We start from the raw sequence: 21,546 nt of genomic DNA on the forward strand, positions 1-21,546 counted from the left end.
CATTTTGAGTCTCTAAAGTTACCACATGAAGCATATTTTAAATGCACTGGATGATTACTACTGCTGGCTTGAAAGTACTTCCAGAAGCTAGCTTCAGTGCTCCTGGGGATTCAATCAGCAGTTTGGCCAAGGTAATACTGCCACTTGTGCATTCAGAAACCTCTCTACATCAATTGAAGTAGTGGTAGAATAACTGCACCCTCACCTATTAAAGATTTTACATTACTTAGTGGACAACATTACTATCCAAACACCTCCAGGCACCTGCCTGTTTCTCAACTTGTTCGTAGAAAAGAATGCTTTCTTTGATTGAAATGCTACCAATCAAGAACAAGTGGCTTTTGTTAAAGTCTTAGCCTATTAACCGGAAGGTACAGATCTCAAATGGAACAAGACCGCATTTCATACACAGATGCATTTCCACAGTGTTGGTGAACCCACACTGCAGCCAGGAAAGTTTTGAAATCATATCACACTGTTTACATTTATTTAGCCTTTGTAGTTCAAGATCATAGTTCTGCAGCAACTGGTCTGCACACCCACACACTGTAAGCAACTGCTGGCTGCAATTAATAAGCAGTTACTTTCAAAGTATCACTATCAGTATTAAGCCACTTCTGAAAATCTATTTGGTGGAAACCCCCTCGGTGATGTCACAATGTACGTACTACAAGACAAGTTAGGTTGCTCCTCGTTAACACTATGCTTTAAATAAATGTGTTGCTGAGCATCAGTGCAGAGAAATCCATGACGTTTTGGACAGACAAAGGTTCAACATTCACACCATTGCTCATTACTCTCAAAATCACAGTGCACGAATAAACCTTTCAGTTCCTTGTGCCAGTGCCTGCTCTTTTAAAGAGCTAAGCAATTACTCTTGCTCTCCTATTCCTACGGCCCTGTGAACATTTCCCCTATTTATCAAATTCCCTTATGGGCGGCACGGTGGCACAGTGGTTAGCACTGCTGCCTCACAGCGCCTGTAGACCCGGGTTCAATTCCCGACTCAGGCGACTGACTGTGTGGAGTTTGCACGTTCTCCCCGTGTCTGCGTGGGTTTCCTCCGGGTGCTCCGGTTTCCTCCCACAGTCACAAAGATGTGCGGGTCAGGTGAATTGGCCATGCTAAATTGCCCGTAGTGTTAGGTAAGGTGTAAATGTAGGGGTATGGGTGGGTTGCGCTTCGGTGGGTCGGTGTGGACTTGTTGGGCCGAAGGGCCTGTTTCCACACTAAGTCTAATCTAATCTAAAAAAAAACTAGCAGCTGAATCTGCTTCCACCATCATTTCAGGCAATATATTCCCGAACATAACAGCTCACCATCTAAAAACATTCCATCTCCCCTCTCCTGTTCATTTGCAACACACCTTAAGTATCATTTATATTTTCTAGTTACCTAACTTCCTGCTAGTGGAAACAGTTTCTCCCCATTTATAGAATGGAAACCACTAGTTTTCCCCTCTCTCTCTTCACGCCTCTGTCCCATTCCCTATTGGCTACTTGAGTTATGTTTCCAGTCAACACAGGGCTGTTTAACTAAATTCCATGAAGGCACGAACTTTGAGAAAATAATGATCTACAATTGGCTGTTATTTGGGGCAATCTTTTCCCCAACAGCATTGAAATTTGTTTTTAAAACATAAATATTGTCCCAAAGCCCACTGAAGAGATGTCAGCCCTTAGGAAAATAAATCAACATGACATTGAAAAATTAATAAAACCACATTGCACAGATAACTCTCCACATAGCCCTCATTTCCCAACCCAAGTCATTCAATTATAACAGAAGCAATACTGAGGAGGGATTTCCTTGTAGATTTGAACCTTGCTTCATTGTGTCTAGGCAACATGTATACAGATGAACCTTGATTAAGCAAGCAACACAGGCAGGGAGTAGTTTGCTCAGATATTCGAATATAGGACAACACAGTTTAGCCAAGCATTGGGACCATGTGATCTTGTTTGGATAATCTGAAATTCAGATAATTGAATGCCGGATAATCGAGGTTCCTCGGTTAATGATTTTAAAAATATACATGCTGTTGCTGGGCTTGCTCGCTTAAGTGAGTCACAGAATAAAATGAAGAGTTGGTCCAAATAAGAAGCCACCTGTGTTATGGTCTATTTGCCACATCATTATGCCAAACCTTTACCCCAACCGCACACAAAGGAGTCGACAATACTGCGACAGTGTCACTGACTATGATACTGAATGCCAAAGTTTGAAACTTGTGGGGAAAATACTGACACCCCACCTTGACCTAAATGGTTACTTTTGTGAAGCTGAGGCAGAAGCATGCTTTCCCTATTCCGACATAAACTGGTACAAAACCGTCACTATAAAATGAGAGTCATATAATGGAACTTTCCTAGAGAGATTAATTTTCCACTTGATGAAAAATTACAAGGTATGAGAGAAATTAAGGTATGCAGTAGGAAATGGTGATGTAGTGGTGATGCCAATGGAGGATAATCCAGAGGACTGTAAATGCTCTGGAATATGGGTTCACTTTCCATCATGACAGCTAGTGGAATTTAAATTTAATTCCTAAATTCAATTAATTTAGAAAAAACATCTAGAATTAGAGATGCTCTCATGGTCACTGTTACTAAGACTATCAATTGACATTAAAAAAAACATATTTGGTTATTTTTTTTGAAAAAAAGGGAAATAAATCTGCCATTCTTATCTGGTCTGGCCTGCACGCGACTCTAGACCTACAGCAACTGCCTCCAAAGGCAGTTAGAGATGGACAATAGATTGCCAGCAATGTTCACATCCCAAAGCCCAATGAAGAGGTTCCAGCCCTTGCTAAAATAATTAACATGATGACATTAAAACATTAGCTAACAAAGGAAAAGCACAATTTTTGACTCAACTAACTGAACCATCACTCCACAGAAAAGGAGCAGGGAAGAGGTACAACGATGACCCGAAAACATTCAAATGCTAGAACAACAATGCAACTCCGAGACTCCACAAGATGAGGAAAGAAAAGTATATCAATTTTGATATCGATGTGTTTAAAGCTCAATTTAGTAGCCAAAAGGCTGAAAGCCATAACAGTGCACAGATAGTACACTTCCTTCAAAATTAATCAGAATTCAATTTGAGACGGTTAGCTGCAACCCAGTTAACACAAAGCAAACTCCAACATATTAGGCTCATTTTCCATTGCCCGGCAACAACATGGAACAATAGGAAACCGAGCTCTGGTTGCACAATAAGACAGTTAATTCAGATTTAAACAGGACTGTTTCTACTTTTACCTTTCAGATACAAGTGTGGACAAACTACAATTTTGAATACAAAGCTTTTGCATTAAACTTGCTACATGGCCAGATTCAAAGATACAACAGATTGCTGATAAAAGAACTTGCATTTATACAGCATACCAGCCAGAGAACGTGAAACAAACCTCTTAGGAGATAACCGACCTCAGTTCAGAATTACTAGTGAAATGACCTAGTTTCACCAACAGGAGGAAAAACTTTAGGTACAACCATATCCTCATGAGTGAGGATGATGTGACAGTGTTAAAGCAGCTTAGCTCAGCACAAGAAATATATAGAGGGTTCGTGGTGGTGGTGGCGGCAGCAGTGGCAGGGGGTGTGGAGTTTACACGGTCCAAGTAGACAGCTCTCTTTCTGAAACTGGAGATATTTCTTCTCCTCAGCATCCACCCCCCCCAAGAACCCAACCACATCCAAAACCTCCCTCATGTAAGGGCTGTCACGATCTTGTTCTGCCTTTAAAAACTGTGGACTGTAATGAGAAAAAAAATGTTTTTTTTTAAAAAAAAGATGATTGACCTGGATGATTTCAGGGCAAGGAATCCATTTTTTGTGACTGCAGGTTCCTACAATGTGCAGACAATGAGGAATCGAGGGGCTGTTTACAAGTTGTTCTTAGTTAACTGAGCAGGTTGGAACTGGAAACAAGTTAGAGACATCGACAAGACAGGGGTGGGTTGGAGTGGTGCTGTATTATCACCAGCAGCAGCTGACAACTCTCTGCGGTTAAAAGAACAGTTTTAACTTAAAGTAAACCAGATACCTTTCCTGCAGCAATTGCTGTGAGCTGAGATTTTTGAACTGAAAAAAGAGACACTTCCAAGTGAATCAGTCAGTCATTCTGGACAAATCAGGGGGAGCTTCCAGAGAAAGAGAGTTAAACACTAAAGACCTGGCAAGCCAAAGCAAGATCATATCATCAGAATTGGGATGAATGAACTTTCCAGTTTCTCTTGTGTTAATAAGCTATTTTCCTTGCTTGTGTGTGTGTCCAATAATTTATATCTGTGGCAATAATTTAGTTATAATAAATGACCATCCTCATTTAGGACAGACACCTGGCCTACGCTTTCCATCAGCCTCCGTCAGAAAATCAGGTACTGTGTGCATTTTAAAAATATTAACATTTGGTATGTCTTTGGGAAAAGCAGGCCTCAATTTATGGTGCACTACGTCTGTGGTGTTACACATGATTGAATCACCATGTGTGGTATCTCGCTCACAAAAGGTCAAAATCTCACAGAAGAGAGGCCCAATCATTTGGTAACAACCTTTATTCTCTGCAGGCCCCCAATCCTCAGTTTCTATTCCCAGAACTACCTCTTAGTTCTTTCTGTGCCCTCTCATATTGTCTCTCTCTGCAAGCTGTTAAGACAGAGTCTTAAGTAATTGGAGACCCAGTCTTTTCACTGCTGGGGCCATAGCATAACACCCAGGATCAATCTGAAGTGTGAGCAAAGTCCCAGCTTCTTTCTCCCTACTTCAATATAGGCCCCTGCATCTTAAGATCAAGTGGTAAAGGGAGAGGGTTCATTGCCTCACCTTTGGAGTTGGGAACCCGATTGGTTGGTTTTACACAGCCTTCTCTGTACCTTTGCACTACCTCACCACATGATTTACATCTCTTACCATGCCAGATCTCATCATTTCCTGAAAGAATTTCAGAAGATCAAACTGGTAAAAAAAAATGAATCAACAACATGGGGTGTGAGTGAGCGGTTGGAGGAATAAACTTTCTACAGCAGCATTTCTGAGCCTCACATTATCAGTAAGCCGTGGTTCAAACACCTTGGAGCTCTTTGATTAACTTCATTTCATTTTTCTTACACTGTCACTCAGAATTGGCGTGATTCTGACAACGTGGAATGGGAAGTAAAACCCCTTTTTATCTGGAAAAAGTATACTGAAGAAGGGAAAAAAAAACCAACTTATTTGTTTGGAGGCTTAAAACATTTGCTTCACCTCCAAACTCAGCCTGCTCACGGACTGCAGATTTTGTGAAAATTTCCTGTAAATTCGCCAGGATTCCACAGTGGAGGCCAAAAGCAGCATTCGCTGGAAGAGATAATGCTGAGGCAAACTAAGAAAGGCTGAACACACAACAGCAAAACTTACAATAAAACAAGGCAAATACCCTTTTTAATATAAAACAAAAAATCAAATTCACTTTATTCCTTTGGACAGGCTCTTAAAACAATAATAGCTAAATATTGTAACATTTATTTATACCAAAGTGATACCACTGTCGAGTTGCCACTAACCTTGATCATCTCCGCTACATAGCTTTCTGGCCCAGTGTATTCAGTGGAGTCCTTGACTTTCACCAAGACAATAAAACATAGATAGTGCCACATGTTGTGCTCTTCCTTGATATGTTCTTCAAATGTTACTGTCTTATTGTCAAATTTATCCCTCTCCAAGCCTAGAAACAATAAATTAACTAATTACCAAACCTGTGACTAATTACATGTGTCAAAGTGAAGTGTAAACAGAAACAGCTCATCATCATTTAGACAAGTTTCTGACTGAGGGGAACTATTACTCAAAGATTATACATTTACATGTGTTCAGAGATTTTACAATCAAAGTAATGCATAACAACTTCAGGCATTTCAAATAATTTGGAATGCAAGATCTCAATCTGAAACTGTTAAAAAAAAGCATAATTTAACCCAATGCTCATCTGTTCTGACAGTTGGATGGTGTAACATCTGCTGTTACATGAATAAAGCCTGCCCTGTTGCATCTGTTCTGGCTGTGGGATATAGGTGAAGTAGTGTTACTTATGCAATTATAATTACTTATACAAAGTAAATGAACTCACACGAGTGTGTAATTGTTTCAGCCAAGAGCTCAGTCAACAAGAATGGAAACCATGTGGAGGAAATACATAATTGTTTTTGTATTAGCTAAAATTGTATGCAAGAATGAAACGTGACTGCAAAACAATGGTAGATATTACAGGCGACTAGATAAGCTGCTGTGAGGGGAGGCAGTTAAGCTAGATATGCCTGTACAAACAATAGGTATAAACATCTGTTTCACACTTTTACAGAAACACAGGAACAAACCCCAATTAAAAGGGTCATAAGGATCAGTACGGTAGGGGAAGGCATAGATGGAGGGAGTAGATAATGTTAAGGAAAGGATATGCCTAACAATGACCCACAGCAGGATGAGGTCAAACGGCCTTGTGAGGCCAGAAATAAGCATTTTGTCACAGACAAGGCCGGATAAGGCAAGAGATAAACAGGAGTGATGGGTGCCGGTCTTAGGGAAGTGGAAGACGTAAACAGGGGAGGAGCAATTAAATAAAAAAAAGAAACCAAATTATATAAATATCGTGTATTAATTGAATTCGGTGTGTGTCCCTTGCCTTGTAGACAGTGAAGATCACACCCTCTTGCAAGAGTAAAGTAAAGGACAATGCTGATTCAGATTTTGTCTCGGACTGAAATTATTAAAGTGTGAGAGCTTAGTTTCCCACATGGCAATTCCTGGGCATGGAATGTATCACACAATTTTTCTTGTTCAAATATATTATTTTGAGCTTTCCCAATCAAACAATGTGGTCAAGTTGTATTTCCAATTCCCTGCATTTGTTCACAGCCAAAAACAAGAATTGCTGGAAAAGCTTAGCAGGTCAGTCAGCATCTGTAGAAAGAAGTTAGAGTTAATATTTCAAGTTCAATGATCCTTCCTCAGAATTAGGGAATTTCCTGTCCATTCCAACTCTCAGCATTTGTTCCTTTTCATCTGAACTCATTTGTTAAATGAGATGGTGGATGAAAGGGGAAGAGATACAAACTGGAGGTTAACAGCCCACACATTCAATAGAACACTCAGACTTCTTCCTCATCTGAAGCTCTCCTTCCTCAGAGACGTTTCAATGAGATTTTAAAATGTAAAAAAGTTGTTATAAGAGTCAGGAGGTATAAAGCACAGAAACAGACCCCTTGGTCCAACTCGTCCATACCAATCAGATATCCTCAATAAAGTAGTCCCATTTACCAGCATTTTAGCCCATATCCCTCTAAACCCTTTCTATTCACGTACCCATCCAGATGTCTTTGAAATGTTGTCATTGTGCCGGCCTCCACCACTTCCTCTGGCAGCTGATTTCATACATGCACCACCCTCTACGTGAAAAGGTTGCCCTTAGGTCTCTTCTAAATCTTTCGCCTCTCAACCTAAACCTATGCCCTCTAGTTCTGAACTCCCCTCCTCCCCCCCCCACCCCAGGAAAAAGACCTTGTCTATTTACCTTATCTGCGCCCCTCACGATTTTACACACCTCTTATAAAGGTCACCCCTCAGCCTCTGACACTTGAGGGTTCAACAGCTCTTTCGCTTGCTGAAAAAAAGACTTTCTCAAAACTTTTCATCTTGCTCTTATCAGGACATTTCCCACGAATATCCATTTAAAGGGAAAAACCAACAATTACACTGTATGAGGTGAGTGCTGATTGGCTGGCAATTGATCTCTGATTGGAAAAAATGTTGCCATAGAGAACAGAACAAAGAACAGTATAGCACAGGAACAGGCCTTTCTTAACGAAAAAGCTATTGCCTCTACATGCTCTGTATCCATCTGTTCCCTGCCTTTTCATATATCCATTAAGATGCCTCTTCAAATGTTGCTTTTGTAACTACTTCCACCATTACCTCTGGCAGTGCCTTCCAGTATTTTACCACCCTCTGAGTAAAAAAACCTTACTTCCTTTTACATTAAATTGACATCCCCTAGTATTAGGCATTTCTACCCTGGGGAAAAAGCCTCTGACTATCCATTCTATGGATGTCCCTCATGATTTTGGAAACTTACATCAAGTTGCCCCTCAACCTTCTTCAACATTCAAGTGAAAACAAACCAAGTTTGCCCAATTTTTCCTGATAATTAATACCCTCCAAACCAGGCAACATCCATTTCTGAACCCTCTCCAAAGCCTCCACATCCTTCTGGTGGAGTGGTGGCCAGAACTGTACACAATATTCCAAATGTGATCGAACTGAAGTTCTAAACAGGTCTAACAGGAGTTGCCAATTTTTATACTTGATACCTTGACCGATGCTATGTGTCTTCTTGAGCATCTTATTCACCATCTTTCTCATCGCTCAGCCAACAGACACTGGGAACTCGTGTTGCTACTTTCAGAGAACTGTAGACCTGTATGCCTAACTCCTTCTATTTTGATGCTGCTAAGGATTCTGCCATTTACCGCATACTTCCCTCCTGCATTAGATCCCCTCAGGTATTTGTCCTGCTGTTCACCCCCAGTTCACTCTGACTGACCCCATTCCTCAGGTATTTGTCCTGCTGTTCACCCCCAGTTCACTCTGACTGACCCCATTCCTCAGGTATTTGTCCTGCTGTTCACCCCCAGTTCACTCTGACTGACCCCATTCCTCAGGTATTTGTCCTGCTGTTCACCCCCAGTTCACTCTGACTGACCCCATTCCTCAGGTATTTGTCCTGCTGTTCTCATTCAGGTTCACGCTCCTCTGCTCTGCTGCTTTGACTATTGCACCAAATCTCAGAGAATGTACCCATTAATGATGATTGACTGTTACTTGCCAGTTTTTTTTTGAAAAATAATCTACTGGAATCTTAATAGTTCCTAGGAAACCACATTTTCCACAGAAATGGTTTTGTGGCTTAGGTCTGATGTTTCTCCTGACTGTAGGCATCGCTCCCAAACATTGAAGACAGGAATACATACCACAAATAAAGCAGGTAGTTTTCAGAACTTCTTCCTTCTTCTGTTTTTCACTCCTCAAGTCAGCAAAAGTGTCAATGATGACACCGAAGATCAAGTTCAGGACAATGATGATGACCATGAAGAAGAACAGAAGGTCATAGATCACACGAGCAGCAAATAGTGGTTCCTGCGAAAAGGGACAGACATACAATAAATGCAGTTACTAATGATGGATAATAAGTGCTTTAGAAGTCAGTTTAGTGCAATAAAATGGGACTTTCCACAGCTGTTTTGCCACACTGGACAGACTTTCTCTAAGTTGGTTTAAAATTATACCAAGTTTTAGACACAAAATTAATTTGTTTTAAATATTCTTCGTGCACGCCAGAAAGATTTCCGCATATTACATAGAAAACGTAAGCCTCCTTCAAGCCTGCTCCATCATTCAACAATGATCATGGCTAAACATCCAATTGAAGATTCTGTTCCCGCTTTCTCTCCAGACCCTTTAATACCCTTTAGCCCTCACTTCTGTTTCACTCAGTCTTGAAAACATTGCTTTGGCCTCAACCAGTTTTTGTGGCAGAGAATTCCACAGGCTCACCCACTCTCTGGTGAAGAAATTTCTCCTCACCTCAAATTGAAATGGCCTCCCCCTGTTCCTTGGGCAGTAACCAATGGTTCTGGGCTCTCAAGTTATGGGGAACACATTTTAAAAATGAGCACAGTTGGTTTTATTTACCACAAAAAGTTGATTTCTGAGGTTTTAAAATTATTAATAAAGTGCAACATTCACAAATCATAGACAATCTACATTTATTTCCAAAATTCCTAAAGAAAGCTTGCGAGATATTTGAAATATTGGAATGTGAATAATTGGAAGGTTAATGTCCCAAGCTCATTTCATTGTTTTTTTAAGAGGATGAAAGAAGAGGTTGCACATTTGTGTCAAAGAGAAGCAGGACAGTAGGCTCATATTCAACCATGGATCGTGTTGGCAAATAAAGCTCGACCACATAAAAATGTGGAGCAGTGGACCCACTAGCCCACAATGGGCCAGACAGCACCAACACCACATAATTGTTTTAAAGACAGTACCTCTTTGGAAGGTTTCCTGAGCACATCTCCAACCCCTCCGCCACTTCGCAGTCCATGGCTGAGTACAGTAATGATACACATCAGCAGGGTTTCACAAGTATGCTCAGAGTCCTCTTCATTCTCTGCAAGCAGCTCTGACAGGGAACAATTTGTGTGAGAGGTTTGACTTTCAAGATATATGAAGGTAATTTAACTTACAATTAACAGGGGCATCACTGCACCTTGCAAGCTAACGTTCTGCTGAAACATGCTGCCTCATCCCACTTCCTGAATACACTGGTTTGAAACTAAGGTCACCTTACCGTTACTTTCCACAGAGTAAAGTGTTGAACAGTTGTCTCCATTGCCAAGCCGACAGACATCAGCAGTTAGGAACTCTTCTGCCATTGACGCAGCATCTTCTAAACAACCAGACCAGAAAGGAAATCAGAAGTTGCAGTTTTGTTTGCAAATATTCAGGTCTATTCCCACCCACTTTCTAATGCGGGGACAACATATTAGCATGAATCCACATTTGAATAGCCTGCAGGAATTAGAGTGTTGGTTTGAATGGATCATTCTGGGGTTGCAGATAAGCCAGGTAGAGAACTAAGTTGTGAAAAGAAAGTGACGAGTTTGCAAAGAAACATACACAAGTTGAGTGCATGAGCGCAAATTTTAAAATAAAGTACAACATGGATAGATGTGAATATGTCCTTTTTGATAGAACAAAAACTATATACTTAAATGGGAAGGGACTGTAGGATTGGGTGGTAAAGAGGGATCTGAGGGGTCCTGGTAAATGAATCATAGAAAGTTAATATGCTGACACAGCAAGTGACTTGGAAGGCAAATAATGGTTTTGTTCATTGCAAATAGAATAGAATATACAAATCAGGAAGTTTTACTCCATCGCCCAGGGCATTGACGAGACCACAACAGCGTACAATTTTGGTCTCCTTATTTGAAAACAAAAAGACATAATTGCTTTAGAATACTTCAGGGAAGGTTCAGTTGACTGGATTGCTGGGATGTGGGTTACCTTATGTAGATAGATTGAACAGGTGAGCGCCTGTATCCACTGGTGTTTCAAATTAACCCTTTGAAACACAAGATCCTGAAGGACTGAATAGGATGGGTATCAGGAGAATATTTATTTTTGTGGGAGAGGTTAAAACTAAAGGACATTAGGAGAAAGATATTCCCTCAAAGAGAGCCAGGGTGTGCAAATCACTTATCTAGAGGCATTTAAAGCTGAATCCTTAAATTTATTCAAGGCTAAGTAGATAAACAAGGAAAGTGGAGTTAAGCATGAACTTTTAAAAATTAGATTCCCTACAGTGTAGAAACAGGCTCTTCAGCCCAACAAGTCCACACCGACCCTCCAAAGAGTAACCCTCCTAGACCCACTTCCCTCTAATGCACCTAAAACTATAGACAACTTAGTTTGGCCAATGCACCTGACCTGATTGTGGGAGGAAACTGAAGCACCTGGAGTGAAACCACACAGACATGGGGAGAATGTGCAAACTCCACACAGACAGTTGCCAGAGACTGGAATCAAACCTGGGACCCTAGTGCTGTGAGGCAACAGTGCTAACCACTGAGCCACTGTGCCGCCCTACAAAAACTTAACAGAGGATGTTTGAATGGATGGTTGATTATTGAATGTTGGAGCAGGATCAAGGGGCAGAATGGCCTACTCCTGCTTTTCTGTTTCCAACTAAATTTTCATACATTCCAAAATCCAGCAATATACATATTATTTTCACAAAGTCACTTGATGTTAGTAAGGGATTGAGTCAACATATAAGCAGCTAAAAGCCACTACAGTCCCAGAGGACCAAAGGCCTGCTCTCTCATTAGACAGAGTCGAATGGCAAGTTTAACCTGAGGGTCACCATGCTACAGGTGAGAGTTAGGGTCAGGTAATTTTGAATAACGTCAGCTGGTGTGGGAATTGAACCTGCACTGTTGGCATCACTCTGCATCAAAAACCAGCCATCCAGCCAACTGAGCTAACCGAACTGGAGAAGATTGCTCCAGGGTTATGACACATCTGTCAAACCGAGAAGAATTTTCAGGAGAGATATTTGAACAAGAATATTTGGACATTATACCTCCTAGGGTCTGGGAGAAGCCTGAGAGATGCATTTACGTACTGCTTTGCAAATTATTTTTGCATACTACACCCAGCACTGAGTCACGATAGAGACACTTGAGATCCAACTGGTTACTCCCCAAGGGCATTTTTAAAAAAAACGGCAAATCACCTGTAAGCTCACTGCAAATGTGGCCACAATGACTGTTTCATATCATGTTGCAGAATTATCCCAGAATAAGGCATAACAGTGGAGATGCATCTGTCTACGCTTGGCAAAAACTGTTCACTTAAGGCAGCTAACATGGAATGAAAGAGCTGTTCAAGACAATTTCTACTAATTTCTCTGATACAGGGCCAATATTAACATAGTGGATGCCCCCTAGAAATCCCACATTCTTGCTTCATGGAAGACAGTGGGTGGGGGTAGTGGGGGGTGTGATGTAGGAGGATAGCTCCAGAATCTTACAACAGAGGATGATGATAAACTACCACAACATCACTACTCTCTGAAACAAGGAGAGATCTGCTTTTTATTGAAACATGACAGGGGGAGAAAGAGGGGGAGGGGTAAGAGGAGAGGGGGAAGGAAATGCAGGGGAGGGTTTAAGGGAAAAGGACAGGAGCAGATGAAGGTTGGGAAGGAGAAGACCAGTAAAGTCAGGTAGGAAACGCCAGAAGGTGGGGGCAAAAGACACATGGAGTCACGCTACAGATGTAATAGAGCCTAACTCAATTGTGGGCTACACACTGCCTGAGGCTGTTTCAGTCAACTTCAGACCTGTGCTCATTCCAGGAAAGCCACACACACCTGTCCTAAGGAAGTGCTGCTCTGGAGTTTCAAACCAAACAGCAGCCACTCTTGGGAGATATAGTTGCCTCATGCTTGGAGGAGATTGCAAGAATGTTGAGTGTCAAGTGGAATAGGTTTTCTCTCTATTGTGACTGAGTATTGGTTATCTGCTCACCGATGATGGATGGAAAAAAATCGATGAAGTACTGTAGGTGATGAAAATTGGAAAAAGAGCATTTTGCACTATGGAACTCCTGCAGTGATACCTTTGGAGTGTGATGTTTGATTTCGAAACACCACACCACTTAGTGCCAGATTGAGTGTGTCCTTTAAATCACCATGACCTTAGTTTTGAAATGGCTTTTACAGCCACACCTGATCATGTACAGTCTTCATAATCAAGGGCTAGATGGTCAATCTTCTTCTGAGTTTAAAAATGAACAAAGGGGCATTCATCGTAGCAATTATGAGGGAATTTAAGGCATGTGAAGAATTTTCTAGAATCCAAGTATTATTGTATGGGTTAATAGATCACCAGTTCATTATACTTCCCAAACTGGGGCAAACACCACCAGAACATAGTCATGATTTGGAGATGCCGGTGTTGGACTGGGGTGGACAAAGTTAACAATCACAACACCAGGTTATAGCCCAACAGGTTTATTTGGAAGCACTAGCTTTCGGAGTGCTGATCCTTCATCAGGTGGTTGTGAAAGAGCAGTGCTACAAAAACTAGTGCGTCCAAATAAACCTGTTGGATTATAACTTGGCGTTGTGATTTTTAACAAAGAACATAGTGTAATTATCACAGGAATTCCACATACAATCATGGCCAATCATTTGTCTTGGTTTCACTTTTCTGTCTACACCCCAAATCCTTAGATTCCATTGAATCCCTACAGTTTGGAAGCAGGCCATTTGGCCCAACAAGTCCACACCAACCCTCTGAAGAATATACCATCCAGGCCCACCTCCACACCCTAAGCCTGTGACCCTGCATTTCCCATGGCTACTCCACTTAGCCTGCACTTCTCTGGACACTAGGGGGCAATTTAGCATGGTCAATCCTCCTAACTTGCATATATTTAGTCTGTGGGAGGACACCAGAGCACCCAGAGGAAACCCACACAGACATGGGGAAGAAGTGCAAACTCCATACATTCACCCAAGAGTGAAATTGAACTCAGGTCCCTGACGCTGTGAGCAGTGCTAACCACTGAGACACCGTGCCATCCCAAGAAACGAAAAACCTTAGAGACTTAAAAAAAACCTGTTTATCTCAACCTTCAACATATTCAACACTGGCACATTTGCAACTCTGAAGTCAAGAATTCCAAAGACTCTGAAGCATTTGAATGATGAAGTATTTCCTCCTACAATTCCGAGAGGTTCAGCCACTTACCTGGAGCTTTTGTCTCCATGGTCTAGATTCCCCAGCCGGGAGCAGGGTTACCAAATAAGTCGAGCAACCCCCTTCAGAATCTCAATGTTTAATGCCAAATGGTCAATTGTCAACTTGTAATTTTGGACAGCAGAGCTTTCATTGTGTAAGCTCAAGGTGGAAGGCTGAAACAAAGCAAACATTTTACCCCCAATTTTCTAATTGGGGGTATCTAAAACAAATCAAATCCACTTATTTGGCCACTGGTCATGGACTAGCCAGCCTGGTTGATTATTGGGTCTTGAAGGACAGACCAGTCACAGGGGAATTGAATCGTTCATGCTTTGATTAACTCTACACACTGAAATATTAATGGGGAGGGATTTTCCTGGCTGCTAAATTAGTGAGAAGTCAGCTCTGTGCAGATTTGAGCGAGTGAAACCGCAGCAGTGTGACTGTACACCGTGGGAGTTCCCTAAGCCTTGACAGTTGTGAATTGGATCTAAGCTGTCTCTTGACGGGGATAAGTGGGATGAGAGCTGGTGCAGATATGATGGGGCAGAAGGCCTCCTTCCGTGCTGTAACATCTGTGACATTCAATAGGTCGGACATGGGGACTCAAACATGATGTGCTTCAAGACAAATGGCAGCACTGTAATGTGCTAATTATCGATAGGTGACAGCTTGTTTCCCGCCACGTTTGTAAGCTTGAGAACATTTGCTGAGATTTCAGCAGGCCCAGGATTTCCTAGGTTGACTGGACTCACTGTCGATTGCACATAAGCTGCTATTAATTCTTCAACAGCTTGTATTCAACCCTGCAAAACTCTGGTGAGGATGTCCGCTGGTGGAAGGAACAACAGAATTGAAGGAAGAACTTGACGATTTACTCATTTAAACCTAACTGTCTAAGCTTTGGGGAATTTTAACTACAGGCTCGCATCTACTGCAACCCAACCTTGATTACTGACCTTGAGATTCAAGCAAAGCACTCAAGTGAGCCAACACGGCTATACATTAACAAACACAAGAGACTGGCACTCTGACTGTCTCTTCAAAACATTATACATGTTGTTCATTATGTACTCTACACTTTGTCCTTTAATGCATTACAGCTTTAATTATAGATGGAATTGTTAAAGCATACATGCGTAAGAAATGAAACTGGTTGAACCATCCTGCAGTTAAGGCAGGAGAAGCGACAGCAGAAAACATAGCCATGTCATCCCACAAAGTCCTCCTTATCAAAAAACTTGGGTCACCTGCCAAAAGTGGGGGGAGCTGTCCTAAAGACTAATCAAGCAACAGCTTGAATGAGGTCACGCTTATAAAAATGATACCTTACAGATAATTCCATCACCAACCCTAACTATGTCCTATCCCTCTTGCTGGACAGTGGTGGCAGCACAATAGTATGGTAAGCAGTCAGAGTTAAACTCTTGACTCTTGTCACATCCTGTTGTGGATGGTAATTGGACAATTAAATATCTCACTAGAGGTGGAGGCTCCACAAATACTCCATTCTCAACGACAAAGGAGCCCAGTACATCAGTGCAACCTTCACTGACCAAAAATACTGAGGGGTCAATCCATCTCGGTCTCTTCTGGAGGCCCTCAGCATCACTGATACCAAACACCAAACCAAAATTTGATTCATTCCATGTGACGTCAAGAACTGGTTTGAGGTACCGGATAATGCAAAGGCTATGGGACCTGGCAGAAGTGCAGAAGATTAGTGCGTCAGAACCGGCTGCAATCCCAGCTTAACAGTTCCAGTGATAACACTAGCATCCACTTAACAATACATAAAACTGACCACGTTCATTCTGTGCACAAAAGAAAAACTACAGGACAAATCCAACATGGCCAATTACCACCCTATCCAGCTATGAAGTGACTGAAAGAGGCCGTCAATAATGCTATCAACTGGCACTTAGCAATAAGCTGCTGACTGCTGCTTAGTTTGGATTCCACCAAGGCCATTTAATTCCTGACCTGATTACAGCCTTGGTCCAACCATGGACTGAACAGCTGATCAGAAGGGAAGAGAGGGTAAATGCTCTTGAAATCAAAGCAGCATTTGGCTAGGTGTGGCATCATGGAGCTGAAGAAAAAGAAAAGCCAATGGGAATCGGGGAGAAAAAACAAACACTCCAATCATTGGAGTCATATTTATCAGAAAAGTAGGTGGTCGTGGTTGTTAGAAGCCAATCATCTCAGTCCCAGGATATCACGACAGGACCTCTTCAGCATGGTTTCCACGTCCTAAACATTTTTAGCTGCTTCATCAATGGCACTCTATCCATCGATGTTTGTACAATGTTCAGCTCTATTTGTGACACCAGTGATGCTGAGGCAGTCAGTGAACATCTGCAGCAAGACCAAGATGACAGGCTTGGGCTGAGGAGTGGAAAGTAATATTCACGTCAAACACAAGTGCCAGTAATGATTCTAGTCATCTCCAAATGATATCGATTTGGCATTACCACTGTTGCTGAATCTCCTCAAACATTCTAGGCTACTACTAAAATGGACCAGCCATTAAAAGCACTGTAACTACAAGAGCAGGTCAAAGGCTGGGACACTAACTTCCGAATATCTGTCCACCACCTGTAAGGCACAAGTTAGGAGTATGAAATATTCACCACTTTCCTGGATGACTGCAGCTCCAAAAACACAAAGTTTGACACCACTCAAGATAAAGTAGCCTGCTTGATCAGCACTACATCCATCACAGTAAACACATACACCAATGCACATGGGGAGAGGTGTTGTTGCATCTCTAAATTGCACTGCTGCAACTCACTAAGTTTCTATCGATAGCACCTTACAAACACAGTCATTCCCAACTAGAAGAACAAAGGCAGCAGAGACATGTGAAAACCGCTGCCTGCAAATTCCCCTCAAAACCACACACCTATCCTCTGTTGTGGACCGATATTGTCATTGGGTCAAAATTCTGGAACTAGTACAGTGCTAACAGCAACGTGGGTGTATTTAAAGTGCTGTAGGCCATATAGTGTAAAAGAAAAAGTGGCTCATCATCACATTTTCAAGGCTAACAGTTGCTGGCCTAGTTACCAATGCTCACATTGCCCGAATGAATAACTTTCTATAAATTAAGCAACACAATCAAAGTTCGCAATTACCAACAATTGTTGTGCCCAAGATACCCACATGGGCCAGGGTTATGCTGGTCTCTTTATGGGGTGCGTAGAACATTCCTTTTTCCAGTCCTACTCCAACCTCCACCCACACCACTTTATTTGGTATGTCTATGACATCATTAGGGGTGCTTCCCCCTCTCACCTGGAATTGGAAATGTTTATCAATCTTGCTTGCAATTTCCATCTCACTCTCCCCTACACCTGGTCCACTTGACTTTTCCCTTCCCTGATATCTGTTTCCATTTCTGGGTATAGGTTGGTGACCAATGTCCACTACAAACCGACTGATCTTCACAGTTACCTCGACTATCCATCCTCATGCCCCACTTCCTCTAAAGACTCCATTCCATTCTCCCAGTTCAGTCTCCATCACATCTGTGCCAATGAGGCCAACTTCGAGAGGGGAGCCTCTCAACAGAGGATTCCCCAGTACTGTAGTTGACAGGTCCCTCAGCCAGGTCAGACCCATCTCCTGCACTTTGGCCCTCACCCCCTCTCTCTTTTCCCACAACAGCGATAGTGTCCCCTTTGTCCTCACCTACCATCATCCACATCCATAGGATCATTAGCCGTCATCTCCAACGGGATACCACTACCAAACACGTATTCCTCTCCCAACCTGGTCAGCATTCTGAGACACCTTTCCCTTTGGATCACCCTAGTCCACTCCTCCTCCATTCGAACAAGCTCCCCTACAACCCCCCCACCTCCCCTCTGCTCCACTGCTCCATCGTAGCTTCCTCTGCAAAATGCGTAACACCTGCCCATTTAGATACTGAGGGAGGAAGGAACTAAGGCCACAAACTCACTTTCCAGGTGAAGCAGCACTTCACACAACCTAGTCTACTCTATTCACTGCTCACAACGTGGTCGCCTCTACATTGGCGAAACAAAACACAGACTGGTTGACCACTTTGCAAAAGACTGATATTCTGCCCACAAAAAAATGACCATGAGTTTCCAGTTGCTGTCAAGTCAACACACCCCCATGTTCCCTCGCCAACATTTGTCTAGAGCTTGCTGCAGTGCTCCAGTGAAGCTCAGCGCAAGCTGGAAGAACAGCACCTCATTTCCCACTTAACGACTCTGCAGCCTTTTGGGCTTTATATTAAGTTCACCAATTTTAGGGCTTAAGGCACCTTCTCTCACGTCCATACCCCAACCCTCACACACCATCACATGGGTTGCTACCACGCAAACCCTTTACCAGCTACATCTAGTCCCCTTAGCAGGGGAAAAGTTACTTAGCAGTTTTTCATTCTCCCAGGCTGACCTTCACCCAGTCCTTGGTCTGTTCAACTGTTTCTCTTTTTCTTTGGGCTCTATTTCCACCTAATGTTTGTTCCTCCCTCTTTTAGAATCTCTCACTGGACCCTAAACGTTAGCTCTGCTTTCTCTCCATGGATGCTGCCAGACCTGGATTTTTCCAGCAATTTCTGATTTTGTTTCCGATTTCTGAGCATCTGCAGTTCTTACAGCTATTTTCCCCCCACAATTGCCAACTCAAAAAGGTGCATTTGCTCTTGCAGTGTTTCCATTGCTATTCTAAATTTAATAAAAACAGTGCAGAATAGCTCAGTGAGATCTGCGGTCCTTCAGTCAATAATAATGTTTGAAACACGTGATAGTAAGTAATCCATTGTTCTCATTGTCGGGGATTGCTATGGCTGATTATTAATCTTTATTAATGTTGCCCACAACTAGTTCTGCTTTGTTAATAAGCAAACTGGTTAATTTTAGTCTCTAACAACCTTGTTCTGCATTTGCATCCTGCTAGGCTGAGTTGACTGAAATGTATTATCGGGTAGTGTAAAGTGCAGTGTGAGGCGTGTTCCACTAGGTCACAATTATCAACTCCGAGCATACACTCAAAGGTAGGCCAGGTAATGAAGCTTACTGATACAAGAACAAGACTAGGTTAATCCCTCAAGTCTGTATGACCAAACAATATATATCTCTTCAAATTCATTCATGAGACATGGGTGTCGCTGGCTGGGCCAGTGGTGTACGGAACAGCAGGGTGGCTCAGTGGTTAGCACTGCTGCCTCAACGCTGGGATCCCAGGTTTAATTCCAGCCTCGGGTGACTGTCTGTATGGACTTTGCACATTCTCCCTGTGTGTGCATGGGTTTCCTCCGAGTGCTCCAGTTTCCTCCCACAGTCCAAAGATGTGTAGTCCTGTTAGGTTGGACATGCTAAAATTGCCCATTGTATCTAGGGATGTGCAGTCTAGGTAGATTAGTAATGGGAAATGCAGTGTTGCAGGGATAGGGCAGAAATGTGGGACTGGGTGAGATTCTGTTTGGAAGATCAGTGTGGACTCGATGGACCAAATGGCTGACTTCCACATAGAATTCCGACAATCATTATACATTACCCAACCTTTACTGCCCAGAGGGCTGTTAAGAGTCAATGACATTACTGTGTGTCTGGAGTGACATTTGCACACCAGGTAAGGATGGCAGATTTTGTTTCCTTGAAGGACATTGGTGAAGCAGATGGGCTTTTTGAAAAAAAAAGACAATCAACAGCAGTTTCATGGTCACCCTTAAACACTTAATTCAAAATTTTTTGTTACTGAAGTTAGATTTGATAATCTGCCTTAGTGTGATTTGAACCAGAACATTGCCTGCATTTCTGAATTAGGTCTCCTCCCTCGAGGTTCCCAGCCTCAGTCCTGATGAAGAGCTTTTGACCAAAATATCGATTATCATGCTCCTCGGATGCTGTATGACCTGCTGTGCCTTTCCAGCACCACACTCTTTACTGATATATCACTAGGCCTATGCCTCCCTATTGGATTAGGGCTGATTGGTACCTCCACTCTAAATACCGTATCAGTCTTTTCATCAATTCCCTCAAAGTCCCATACCTGACAAAAATCTGTCAACTCAGTCTCAAAAAAGGTTTGACTAACCCAACATTATGGGATGGGAGTGGGGTAGAACAGGGACTCAGAATTCCCTCCACATAAAAACATACTTCAAGATTTTATTATGCACCAAAGCAAATCACTTGAACCTATCAAACCCTGAACGCTGGTCTGATCAAGACTCAATGTTACAAATGCAAGGGACTACGAGCCTTGCCCATGCAGCATTTCCTCAGAGTTCAACTCTTTTTGCCCTACCACCTCATGAATTTTCGCTGCAAGACTGTCTAAGGGCAGTCTAATTTTCTGAGGTACATAGTTGCACAGGCGAGGTCTGATTAAAGCAATGTGCAAATGAAGCACAACTTCATCTACTTTTTATTCCTCCCAATCTCACCTTGAGATAAGATTAAATTAGTTAGTGTGGAAACAGGCCCTTCGGCCCAACAAGCCCACACCGACCCTTCGAAGAGTGACCCACCCAGACCAATTCCCCTACATTTACTCCTTCACCCAACACTACGGGTAATTTAGCATGGCCAATTCACTTAACCTGCACGTTTTTGGACCGTGGGAAGAAACCAGAGCACCCACGCAGACACGGCGAGAATGTGCAAACTCCACACAGACAGTTGACTGAGGTGGGAATTGAACCCAGATCTCTGGCGCTGTGAGGCAGCAGTGCTAACGACTGTGCCACCGTGCCGCCCACTAAAGAGGTGGCATTGACATAGGAGTAATGTCACCAGGCTAGCAATCCAAGCAGGTCTATTGGCAATCATTGTTGATTGTTAAAACCCGAACACCTAGTCTCTTTCACCCAGACAGACACTATTCTCTCACCAGTAAGAGACAGGCAGGAGCCAGGAAACTTCTGAGTGAAGGAACTAGATTTTTTAAAAAAACTGAATTCTACTTGATGTGAAAAGCTTTGCCAATTCAGCTTGCTCATTTGATGAGACTACGATCATGATGATGCTTTGCTATTGACTAGCCCCTCTATTAACATACAAGTGCAAAAATGTTAAAAAGTTGAGCTTGATGCATTTTTCAGTCACATCTCTTCAACTCCAGTCTACCTTCACACAACACCAATATGATATGACCAATGTATTATGAAGTGTTTTTAGTGTAGATATCACTGGGTTCAGAACAAAAAAAAA

General features: G+C 42.4%; 1 protein-coding gene across 1 annotated transcript in view; it reads right to left on the reverse strand.

Moving 5' to 3' along the window:
- itpr1b (inositol 1,4,5-trisphosphate receptor, type 1b) overlaps positions 1–21,546 on the reverse strand; it is a 505,447-nt gene that overhangs the window by 89,875 nt on the left and 394,026 nt on the right. The window contains exons 55-58 of the mRNA XM_060835732.1: positions 10,393–10,491; positions 10,091–10,224; positions 9,014–9,179; positions 5,555–5,715 (exon numbers count right to left, since the gene is read on the reverse strand). Of these exons, the coding sequence (XP_060691715.1) occupies positions 5,555–5,715; positions 9,014–9,179; positions 10,091–10,224; positions 10,393–10,491 (560 nt within the window). The remainder of the gene's footprint in view (positions 1–5,554; positions 5,716–9,013; positions 9,180–10,090; positions 10,225–10,392; positions 10,492–21,546) is intronic.

This window comes from Hemiscyllium ocellatum, chromosome 14 (genome assembly GCF_020745735.1).
Source record: "Hemiscyllium ocellatum isolate sHemOce1 chromosome 14, sHemOce1.pat.X.cur, whole genome shotgun sequence".
NCBI lineage: Eukaryota > Metazoa > Chordata > Chondrichthyes > Orectolobiformes > Hemiscylliidae > Hemiscyllium > Hemiscyllium ocellatum.